The sequence below is a fragment of the Procambarus clarkii genome, chromosome 51 (assembly GCF_040958095.1).
Source record: "Procambarus clarkii isolate CNS0578487 chromosome 51, FALCON_Pclarkii_2.0, whole genome shotgun sequence".
Taxonomy (NCBI): Eukaryota; Metazoa; Arthropoda; class Malacostraca; order Decapoda; family Cambaridae; genus Procambarus; species Procambarus clarkii.
Genome location: NC_091200.1, coordinates 2,005,187 through 2,017,978, shown reverse-complemented (window position 1 = coordinate 2,017,978; position 12,792 = coordinate 2,005,187). Strand labels below are relative to the sequence as shown.

General features: G+C 44.4%; 1 protein-coding gene across 1 annotated transcript; it reads right to left on the bottom strand.

Moving 5' to 3' along the window:
* Positions 1–5,004: 5,004 nt before the first annotated feature.
* Positions 5,005–11,887, bottom strand: LOC138351870 (pancreas transcription factor 1 subunit alpha-like). Its single transcript, XM_069303872.1, has 4 exons — positions 10,440–11,887; positions 7,707–7,895; positions 7,455–7,599; positions 5,005–6,178 (listed from the first exon to the last, which is right to left on the bottom strand). The coding sequence occupies exons 1-4, from the start codon at positions 10,617–10,619 to the stop codon at positions 6,051–6,053; spliced, it is 642 nt and encodes a 213-aa protein (XP_069159973.1). The 5' UTR covers positions 10,620–11,887; the 3' UTR covers positions 5,005–6,050.
* Between the last annotated feature and the right edge of the window lie 905 nt (positions 11,888–12,792).

Sequence of the window (12,792 nt, the reverse complement as noted above, 5' to 3'; positions counted from 1 at the left end):
GTACAGGGTAGATTGTTCCGTCTTGAGCTCAGTACAGGGTAGATTGTTCCGTCTTGAGCTCAGTACAGGGTAGATTGTTCCGTCTTGAGCTCAGTATAGGGTAGATTGTTCTGTCTTGAGCTCACTATATATGGTTTTATTCTGTCGTGAGCTCAATACAGACAGGTTGTGTTCCGCCGTAAGCTCAGCACGGGGATAATTTTCCATAACACATTAACACTGGCGTCTGTGTCGAATCCAGCGCGCGCGAGCCAAGCGTCACTGGGTGGGTGGGGCTGGCGCACTACGAGTGTGTCTGAAAATATGGTTGTAATTGGTGGTTGAGTGTTGGGTGGAGTGGTGGAAGGGGGACGGGGCGGCGCCGCAGCTGGTCGGCCTCGACGCCACAAACACTGGAAGACCCTCTCCTAGGTCCTCGTTTGCTCGCTCGATCGGCCCCCATAAATGATCCATGATCCATCAAACGTTGCTCCCGGTGGAGATCCGATAAGTCATCGTTTTCGTCTATTTAGTTAGAGTTCTCTGCATGATATTAGGATAAAAAAAATGGCAATATATGTATATATATTATATGTATATTGCGTTTGTTTCTCGCTTCCGAGGAGATGATAGGTAAGGATCCATCTGCCTAACAGGGCGCGCGTAGCGGGACAATGATGCCGCCCTCTGATTGGCTATTAGCACATCCTCTTTCCCCTCTCCCCGGAGGTCTCTGTTTACCTCCCCGAGGACCATTTTGGCGTGTTTAAAGACCACTTACCTTTTCCACGTTGGGCGCGGGTACGCTGCTTACAGTAAATTCCTGCCACGAGCGGCGGTCCTCCGAGCTGACAGTAATTGTAGAGGAGTTGAATTGCCGAAACGCGTGTTGGCTGTCATGATAATATAGAGGATAGGGGAGGTGATGGGGAGGGGGTGATGGGGAGGGGTGATGGGGAGGGGTAATGAGGAGGGGTAATGAGGAGGTGGGTGATGTCTTCCAGCCGGCGTATAAATAACTAAGAGGCGGACAGTGGAGCAATTGCGTAATTCTTAATTACCTTGTTGCAATATTGCGTTCGGTAGCCGCTGCATGATTCGGGCGCGGCAGTATAGCGGGGGCGAGCGGGAGGCTGCTCCTCCACAAGGGCTCTAGAGTGTGACCTCTCACCAACATCTCCTCCATGCACAAGTGAGGTGGCTATCGAGAGGAGGAAGCTCTTGCCTGCCTTTCCCAACTGAGGGAAGCAGTTTCTGTGAGAGCGAGTTTCCTCGTACAATGTACGTCTGAATTTTGGCCGTTTACTCGTATGGCCGAAAATGGACGTAATTTGAAAATGAAAAGAAATTGAAAATAAATTTTTGATTTTTTTTTTCCAAAACAGAAAGTTAAGGGTCCTCTGGTACGTTAGGAGGGCAGAATCTTCTCCTAAAGTTTTAAAACTTCATGAAAAACGTTAATTGAAAGTGTATTCTCCTAACCTAACCAAGTAAGCCGGAGGACTCAAACAGAAAACGGGACAGTACATCACTTTCGTGAGCCGATTTCATTTCAAATTGCGTCCATTTTTGGCTATAGCGCGCATACGAGCGAAAAGCGACGTTATTTTTAAGAGGACGGGTTGCCTTTGTTGATTGAGGAATGGATGGCTAAGCTCGCGTGTATAACGGGCATATTTAGCCTTCTTGACGAACTTAATATTTCAACCGATTGCTTCGGTCCAGGACGGACCGAAACGTCGTCGTCCCTTCACCTTCTAGTGTGTGGTCTGGTCAACATACTTCAGCCACGTTATTGTGACTCATCGCCTGCTTAATATTTCAAGTGTCTTGTACAAATATTTTTACACTGAAAAATACAATGGATGCCGTTACCCTGACAAGCACGTTATCATTTGATTATAAATTATTTAATGCTAGTAATGAGGAATTGGAATCTAAAGTAATTTGGATACCTGGAGAGGATTCGGGAGTTCTTCTATTCCCCGAGCCCGGGCTGAGACCAGGCTCGACAAGATGCCCAAATAATTTTTATTTTATTTTATTTATTTATTTATATACAAGAAGGTACATTGGGTTTGTGAGAATACATAGCATAGTATTTACAATCTTGTAAAGCCACTAGTACGCGCAGCTTTTCGGGCAGACTCTCAATAACTCTTATAATCTTTCCAATAGTACTTCCATAGAGCTGATGAACAGTAACAACATTTCCCGCCCTCCCTGTAGCTGAATTAAGTGACCCATCGGTGTATCTAATCTGTGTGGTGATGTTTTTACCTTGTAAATAGCGTACGTATTCCAGGGTACTTAATTCAGCAGCAAGCTGAGCATGAGGGATTGTGTGTAGTTAGTTTCTTGGGGGTATGCAGGTGTCAGGATGTCAGAAAGGTACCCTGGAAACACAAATCGTAACAGTCTCTATTTTTCGCTTATTACAACTTGTAATAAAGTTGTTACATCTTGGCTTAACGTGTTTATGACGTATCAGTACGTTGTTACAACTTGCTATATTGGTTGTTATAACTGGTTAGGTGTTAAAACTTGTTCGTACGTTGTACCAATGTCGTAGTTTGGCTGTGTGTTTGCTGGGTATTTACCAGGGTGTAAGGAAGGTGCTGTACTACGCGTTCATCCTCTCGTACATCGTGCACTAACAACATTTTAATACGAGTGGTTGTTCTTTGAATCCGTCTGGAATCACTGGATCCACTGCGTATGTGTTCTAACAGTTCAACTGATACAATGTTATTTTTATTATCACGTAGAAGCATTATAGTCCCATTACATGATTGATTTCAAATATATTTCGTCTTGAATGCCAGGTATATTTAATTCTTTCCGCATATTGAGAACTTCGGTTATTGGACAGCCAAGTATGATTCTGAGGGGGCGGCATTTTGCATTTTTCCCAGTCCGTCAATACCCTTGGCTGGTGCATGATTGCTTATTAAAGACCTTAAATATGCTAAGTACATAATTTTTTGCTATTCTGATATTAACAACGTATTGAGGGCTGTATACTGAGAGCACTTGTCCGTCTTGGACCTCGCCAAAAGCAGCACTTGTCCGTCTTAGACCTCGCCAAAAGCAGCACTTGTCCGTCTTGGACCTCGCCAAAAGCAGCACTTGTCCGTCTTGGACCTCGCCAAAAGCAGCACTTGTCCGTCTTAGACCTCGTCAAAAGCAGCACTTGTCCGTCTTAGACCTCGCCAAAAGCGGCACTTGTCCGTCTTGGACCTCGTCAAAAGCGGCACTTGTCCGTCTTGGTGCTTTACATTCAAGCCAAGAAGCTTGAATGAAGCTTTTATTCAATCCAAGACGCATTCTAATCCTCCTCCAGACAGAGTTTACAGAGTAAACTAAATAATAATCTACCATTGACGGGTGTTATGCTTTGGTTTACGAAGGTTGTGGAGAGGAAGTCCTGCACTGAGCTTGTGGAGGTTCCTGAGGACATCGTCTGACCTTCCACAGGACGCAACACACAACAGCTCACTCCCAGGGATATCTTCTTCACAAACGGCAACGGTTGTGAAGAAGCGGACTGGAGCGCTTTCATCCTACTAGGGAATCGAACCCGGGGCCATGCGGGTGTGAGCCGACTGGGCAACACGTCAAATCTGAGAAGAATTTCATGTTTTGTGTATTAACAAAACACAGTAATGCTCGATCATATGAACACTTCAACTCATCTGAATTTGTTGAAGACATAGCAAATATGTATTCCGGAACTCTTTAATGATAAACTCATCATCATCACCCAACCTCTTATCGTGACGAACTATCTGTCAATCAGTAACATATACCAAATTATCTTCGTAGTAAAGACGTCTTAGACATTTATTGAAAATGTTTTGCCAACTGACAGAAAGTGTGTCTGCTGCACTTTGCAAATAAGGAAGAAAACATAACAAATAATAAAATTTTTGTACCTCGTTGGACATTTTTGTGAAATTCTTAAATGGTTCATAATCTGTGATGTCAATGGTACCTTCATGTTAAGTAAAAAAAAAATCTCCGCTTGAAAATTCATCAGGTAAATGAAAAGGATGAATATATTAATGAACAAATCCACAAGGGCCGTGCCGAGGATTCGAACCTACGTTCGAGAGCATCCCAGACGCTGCCTTAATCGAGTGAGCTACAACATTTGATGCATCACGCTATTGTGATTCCTGTGTGAATATACTAAAACTTGGATGAAGCCTGCAGTAAGCTGTCTGTTTCACAGCTTCGTCAGCACCTTGACTAGCCAACTAAATAACAAAAACACAGCACAAGGAGATAACAAAAACACAGCACAAGGAGATAACAAAAACACAGCACAAGGAGATAACAAAAACACAGAACAAGGAGATAACAAAAACACAGCACAAGAAAATAACAAAAACACAACACAAGGAAACAGCAAAAAACACAGCACAATGAAATAACAAAAACACAGCACAAGGAGATAACAAAAACACAACACAAGGAGATAACAAAAACACAACACAAGGAAATAACAAAAAACACAGCACAAGAAAATAACAAAAACACAACACAAGGAAACAACAAAAACACAACACAAGGAAATAACAAAAAACACAGCACAATGAAATAACAAAAACACAGCACAAGGAAATAAAAAAAAAACATACCGTAAGATCAGGCCAGGAATTAAATGCTGTAGTGTATTCTCTTATTAAGAGATTTAAACCATCCTTTTAACTGTATTAATTCTCTACAATTTTTGTTTTATTGTAAATCGTTATTTGAACGAAATATAATTACTATTGCATCAACTATTTTATTTGGTTAAATAACAATACATCGTTGTTTACCTTTTTAATTGGTGAATATATACATAATATACAGAATACATACTTTGTACAGAACTGAGAGTTGCCTTAAAATTAATAATGAATGTATGTATGAAGGGGAGGGCTGGCAGGAGGGGGGGGGGTAGGGTGAAAAGGGGGGTAAGGATGATGAAGGTGAAGAGGGAGGATGAGTGGGGAGGGGGGGGGGTGATGAGGTGTAAAAAGGGGGGAGGGGGGGGGGGAAAGGGGTCAGAGAGACAGCATACATATATTTATAATAATGAATTTATCAACAGAACACTCTAGCAAAATCATCCAAAATTGCATCCTGTTTATTCATTGCAAAATTTGATCAATGCCGCGTTAATATTCAACGGCTTCAGCTTTACACGGACTGTAACCATATTACAAAGAACTTGTATTTCAATGTATTTACATGTACAGTCGAGTATCATTCTACGACTTAACAATACACATTTGATACAGCGGAAAATATACACATGTATAGGTCTACCCTTAGAGACAATGTATATCATACGGGAGACCAGAGACATCTTCCGGTGACATCAGGAAGACAGACATCTTCCTGGGATCTGGGAGGGGTTGTATAGGACTTGGGCATCTTGGAGGGGTTGTATAGGACCTGGGCATCTTGGAGGGGTTGTATAGGACCTGGGCATCTTGGAGGGGTTGTATAGGACCTGGGCATCTTGGAGGGGTTGTATAGGACCTGGGCATCTTGGAGGGGTTGTATAGGACCTGGGCATCTTGGAGGGGTTGTATAGGACCTTGATTTTTTTGTTGGTATTTGAGGATCTTGAAATTTGTTATGTTTAGTAGAACCTTGGGATCTTTTGTGGTTGAGTAGGACCTTGGGATCTTTCAGGGTTGAGTAGGACCTTGGGATCTTTCAGGGTTGAGTAGGACCTTGAGATCTTTCAGGGTTGAGTAGGACCTTGAGATCTTTCAGGGTTGAGTAGGACCTTGAGATGCCACATAGGTACAGACTAGAGTGAGGGACACACAAGCGGACGACCCTCAGGGCTGTCTACCCCAAGGGCACACTATACATAACATATAACTACTGACTAGGGTGTGGTTTGATTTTCTCCTCAAGAATTCACAATTCTGAATGTAAATGAGGTTATTATCTAGGACGATGAGGATAAGCTTGATTAGTCGTCATTGCCGATGACACGGGTGGTGAGAGTGCTTGCTTGCACACGGGCGTGTCGGCTAGCGTGGGCGTGGGTGGACACGGGCGTGTCAGTTAGCGTGGGTGGGGGTCCAGAGGGAGGTGTTGACTCTGCCGTTGATGACCTCCTGCCGCTGGGGTGCCCACGAGAGCTCGGTGAAGGTGTGGTGCTCGCCCGCCACGCCGCCCCCGCCGCCATCTGCAGCGAGATCAAAACATTCTGTTAGTATGTTACACGCGACTGGACACCCGCACGCTGACGTGACCTATGTTGTGCTAACACACACACACACACACACACACACACACACACACACACACACACACACACACACACACACACACACACACACACACCTGAACCTCTCGTTCCTGGAAAATAGAAGAGTGACTGGAGACATGATAACCACCTACGAAATTCTCAGGGGAATTGACAGGGTGGACAAAGACAAACTATTTAGCACGGGTGGGACACGAACAAGGGGACACAGGTGGAAACTTAGTACCCCAAATGAGCCATAGAGACACTGGAAAGAATTTTTTCCGTGTCATAGTAGTTAACAAATGTAATGCATTAGGCAGTGATGTGGTGGAGGATGACTCCATACACAGTTTTAAATGTAGATTTGATAGAGCCCAGTAGACTGTAGATATGTAGAAGACATATTCCTGCAGGTTCCTGATATTGAGCACTTGCTGCAGCTTAACGATGCATTCGAACGAAGTTCAATGCTAAGGTTCACCTACGAGATTAAGAGTAGAGGTAGACTACCTTTCCTAGATGCAATAGTCTGGGAAAGGAATGGTGGTTTTAACACCGCATTCTACACTAAGGGAACTAACATGGGAATGTGTCATGATAATAAGAGTGAGTGCCCTAATAGGTACAAGCGGAGTGTTGTCAATGTATACGTCAACCGCGCCCTCACACACACAGCTCCAGTTGGAAGCTGGTTGACGAGGAACTCGGGAGAGTGGGGCAGGTCCTGATCAATAACGGATTCTCTTATGGATATGTCGAGGAGATCAGCAAAAGGAAGGTTAGCTGCCGTGCGAATTAAGATACAACTTACAAGAGTACAGGTACAACATCAATATGTCTACGACCAACAGAGGAGGAGTACTAACATCAACAAGTCGACGACCAGCAGGGGAGTACTAACATCAAGTCGACGACCAGCAGGGGAGTACTAACATCAACAAGTCGACGACCAGCAGGGGAGTACTAACATCAACAAGTCGACGACCAGCAGGGGAGTACTAACATCAACAAGTCGACGACCAGCAGGGGAGTACTAACATCAACAAGTCGACGACCAGCAGGGGAGTACTAACATCAACAAGTCGACGACCAGCAGGGGAGTACTAATATCAACAAGTCTACGACCAGCAGGGGAGTACTAACATCAACAAGTCTACGACCAGCAGGGAAGTACTAACATCAACAAGTCTTCGACCAGCAGAGGAGTACTTACACACATCAACATTGCTCTTGACCAGGATCTTATTATTATTATTATTATTACTGTTGACTGGATCCTGCGGCTGGAGTTCCGGGTTCGTCTCCACCATGTCTGAGAGGAAGGTGATGTAGCCGATGGCCAGTCGCAGCGTGTCCACCTGGGGCACCAGGAGGGCATTGTTAGGTTAGGTAGAGTCGGGCATTGGGTATTATGGAGGAGATAATATCGTCATAGAGAGAGAGAGAGAGAGTGGCGACGACTCACTTTGGAAAGGCGCTTCTCGTATGGCATGGTGGGTATGTGGGATCTGAGGCCCTCGAAGGCGTCGTTGATGGAGGCCATGCGGCGTCGCTCGCGCATGTTGGCCGCCTGGCGCTGCCGGACCTGCGTCAGGGGACACATGCGTCGCCGCCGACGGTTCTCGCGCGCACTCGAGGCCAGCAGGGAGTCCTCCTGGAGGGGTGGACGAGCAGGGGATGAGAACGCTGACTATCTGATGGATGTCTCCTGAGGGCTAGTCCTTCAGGAGGTAGAGAGGGGGAAGAGGATGCCTTTGGCAATGATAATTTTTGTTAACTCCCTGGGATAGATTTTTAGGGAGCTGAGGGAGGAGGAGGAGGGAGGGGGGGGGGGGTCAACACTTTCCCTGAGCATTTGGGCAAGGGAAGAGGGAGGGGGGTCTAAACCCCCCCCCCCCACTGAGCTGTGGGTTATGGGGGTCGTAAGTCTTATAGTTCACAGGGGGGGGGGGGCGTGAACTATAGGACTTGCAAGACATGAACCATCTTTTTAGGTTTGGTTTTATCAAGTTATTTGGTTATTAAGCCCAACACAATAGCTTACTCTCCAACCACCGAGTATATTTCTGTCTCGAATATATTTCATGACTGAAGTTTTAAATTTAAGTAAGTTCTCACTGTATATACTCAGAAATTCGCCTTTGGGTATCCAGTTGTTTAAACATTGTTTGATTTGATTTTCAAAAGTTTGAATACTCTTTTACCTAAGTGTTGCTTTGAAAAGTATATTATACAAATAAACAAACAAGCATCAATAAACAAAGTCAAACATGGATATTTAATTTTGCTTTATTCTGCTGTAAATAGCGTAAGATTTATTTGAAGATAATTTCGTATTTAGAGGCCGTAGAAAGTGAAAATAAATATATTTCGGTGATTGCACGTTAGGTACCCGAATTTACCTGAGGGCAACCCTCTCTCTAGTGGCCTGGACGGGGACAGGAAGCCGGCCCCTGTCCCCCTCCAACCCCCCATCCTCCATGCAGAGGACTACACAAAAGAAGCATTCATCAATTTTAACGTATTCAAAATCGGTATTTTATCAAACATATATTACTTGATTGTTAGGCCTAGTTTAGGTTAAGTTAGGTGGTTAGGTTCTGTCGATAACTATTTATATTTTCAGTACGTGGGTGAAGCATTTAGTGCATTTAGCAACCCGTTCTAAGGCTAGGCTCGTGAAACCGGCGGACACATTCATCCACTTTAAAGAACTGTGTAATAAAAATATGTTTTTTCTCGAGTATAAATTAATATTATTAGACATTGGAGTTCTGTGAATAGTTAGGCGTAGGCGAGGATACGTGTTTATTTGGCGATTATTTATAGTACGTGGGGTGAAGCATTTAGCACCATTTGGTCACCACTTGGTCCGGGAGACATCTCCCGTCACGCAGGGTGCAGTTGCGCCTCCACAGATCTCCAGTATCATCTTTTGATACTGGTAATGGCTCGAAAGGGCCACCACTTACGGGCTATTCATGCCCGTGCCACCTCTTGGGTGGCTTAATCTTCATCAATCAAGCATTTAGTCTTGCGATTCGAACATAGATCGTTAGCGAAGCACAGCTCGAGAAAAGTACATACGTCATCAGGCGGGAGAAAAAACGTTTTTCATTCATAAACAGAGGCCTTTGTTGACGAGGAGGGGCTGCGGCCAGTCATTATCAATAAAGGACAAATATTCAATCCATGCAGCCGCTAAAACCCTTGTTAATGGAAGAAAAACGTTTTTTTCCCCCCTCACGACTAACGTCTGATGACGTTCGAAAATTTCTCGGACAGTGATTCGCTGACGACCTCTGTTCGAATCGCAACTCTATAAATACTTTACCCACGTACTGCATATGAAAATATTTGCCACCAACCTAAACACCTAACCTGATCTACGGCTAAGTATGCACAATATGCTAAAATATATAATAATATTAATTGAAATTTAAGGAAATACCTATATTGAGTGAATAACATGTTAATATTGATGAATGTGTCTTAGGCGTAGATCAGGTTAGATGTTTAGGTTGTTGGCAATTACTGGCCTAACTTCAACTTAGACTAATTATACATAGAACTTAAATTTTATATATATATATATATATATATATATATATATATATATATATATATATATATATATATATATATATATATATATATATATAATATGTATAATGTTCAAATTTATGAATGCATCTCTGGGGGTCGGCTGCCGCTTTAACAAATCTAGACTGAAATATAGATAGTTGAAGTACAGATAATTGTCGTATCAAAATACCTAGATTAACCTATCCTAGGCTTAACCATAAACAAAATGATATATTCGAAAAAATACAGTGAGTTAACCAGGAGTAAATGTGTGTGGTTAGGTTTGCGTGAGCCCAGCTTCACCTTAGCTGCTGTTTTCAGTCCTGCACAGGAGAGACTCCCTCGCGAATGAAGAGCTGGATGCCCAAAGTACAACAGAAGGAATGAGAATATAGACGATAGGCTTCAAGCTATTGCTAGGAACCCAGTTGCGTCAACAGATTGTATGTTCCTCAACGTTTTCGATCTAGCCTGGTAGCCTAACAGCCTGGTCGACGACCGGACCGCGGGGGACGCCAAGCCCCGGAAGCACCTCAAGGTAACCTCAAGGCAGCTGGAAGACCACCCGCACCCCTATAACTGTCCACAACACCAGGAACCCATAACTACCCACCTGTGGGGACTTGTGGGAGGTGGTCCAGGGCAGCCAGGAGTCGGCAGCCTCGCATGAGGACGCCGGGGAGGAGGAGGCGGAGGTGGTAGTGGCCGCCGCCACGTCCCAGTCCAGGTAGCCTGGCGAGGCCATCCACTGGCGGTTCATGGCCTCCAGGTTCACGTTCTCCAGCCCGTACATGGTTGCCTTGGGGGTGCTGGCTGGGTAGAGTACAGGTGGAAGGGGAGGGGTATGATGCTAAGGAAAGGAAAGGTAAGGAGAGGGATGGAAGTTTATAAAAATCAGTTCTGAGTGGTAGTTTCAGGAATCTAATCGGCGATTGGTTCTAGATTCCAGTCTTTTTGTTTTCCATGGGCTAGCTGTTGACTTAAAGGGGTATAGAACTTCGTGCATGTATTCGGAAGCTGCAGAACTTAGGTCTTTAGCTTTACTAAGTATTTGTTGGCAATGGTTTGTAGGAATTCCTGCTACAGTCTTCCCCGCTTGGCGCCTTTTATAATTACTTGTACTAATTCCTACGAGTCAAGAGCTCGTAGGAAAACTTGAGATCTCAAGTTTTCAAGTGTTTCGAATCAAAAGTTCACTTGATTAAACTCAAGCTCAAGAAAAGATCTGTTATTTCTGTTCATTAAGACTTTGTTTTGATCGTGAGATTATACAGAGAAATTTGAAGTGCTGTTGTACTGAAGAGAGTCTTGTTGCACCGAGGAGAGTCTTGTTGCACCGAGGAGAGTCCTGTTGCACAGAGGTAAGTCCTGTTGCACTGAAGAGAGCCCTGGTACACCGAGGAGAGTTCTTTTGCACTGAGGAGAGTTCTGTTGCACTGAAGAGAATTCTGTTGCACTGAGGAGAGTACTACTGCACTGGGGAGAGTCCTGATACACTGAGATTCCTGTTACACTGAGGAGAGTCCCGTTGCAATGAGGCAATTCACTCAGTACTTGACGCAAGCACGGCCACAGTTCACCCCTCTTTCGTACCTCAAGGGTCTAATTTCTAACGTTCTCCCTTAACTCTTGCGTCTAAAACCCGGTACCACTTGAGCTGCGAGGAAATCCCGACACACATGCAACAACCACAACAAAATTTATAGGAAAATTGTCTTTTGAATCAAAACACTGTATGCCGGTAACTCCCCATGATGAACACCGGTACACCGCGACGTGGACTTCAGAAGGTCAATGTGACGATGTGCTGTATTGCTGTTGGTTGGGACTTCAATACGGAACACTAAAGGCGTGTTGGGGGCAGAGTGGCGAGTCAGCTGGACGATGCTGGCAGTCATAGGTGCCTAGTGACTTACAGACTCCAGCCACACCGCTTGTCACCGCGGTAATCCGACACTATAGTACCGAGCACGTGGTTTTGGCTTTGGCTTATCAATAACAAACCTGATGTGCCAGATGCGCGATGATCCGCGAGAAAATGACATCCTTCTAGACTGCATAAATTCGGCATTAATGACCTGAGATATAATTTTACTCTTAAGTGGGGTAATGATTCAAATAGTAATGCATCTTACTGGCGATAAATAATGCATAAATGATTAACAATAGTAAAATTCGTGTTACGGCGGGAAAGCAGACTCCGCCCATTGAGTATAGAGTAGCCAATCGGAGTAAGGAACAGTTGCCGGTGGGCGGAGACTGGAAGCTCCGGGCAATACGACTCGCTAGCGTCAAAGTCTCAAGTTATGTGAATTATTAACAAGTAGCATCTATGAAATATTCCAGAAGAAAGAATATTAAAGGTCTTGAGACGACAGCTGCTCCAGGAGACACAAATGTATTTTAGATTTATAGTTGTTCCCTGAAGCACACAGAGGTACAAAAATATATATGAATTATATAAAGGAATTATATAAATATATCGAGAAATTGCATTGGTTGGTGTGTGTATATTTACTATTTGTATTTCCTATTTGTGCCTGAAGTATCGAGCAATTAGCTCCTGGGCTACGCCTTTCTAACCGGTCGCTTTTCGCTTTGATGTCCAAAGAGCTTGGAAAGGATGTGGGAGGAAGAAGGATGGGGCGATGAAATTCTTGGAAGAGGATTTGGATGTGGAGAGAGGAGGCTTGAAAGTTCGGTGGCCCGTCCACCTTGGATTGGAGATGTTTTTTCAGTCAAAGCCTGTAGCTTAAGTTCTTCTTGGGCGGCAGGAGGCTAGTGGTGGGGCAGGGTGATGTCGTCCTGGTTCACTTGAGGTGGTCTGTCTGGCTTGGAGGAGGCGTCTTCCTTATTGAGATGGTGAGAGGTAAGTTCACTGTTGCTTGGTGGTGTCTCGGCCAGGAGGTATTCGCATGTACTTCCCGAATGTTAGCGGTGGTATTGGTATTCCTGTCGGGTCTTCA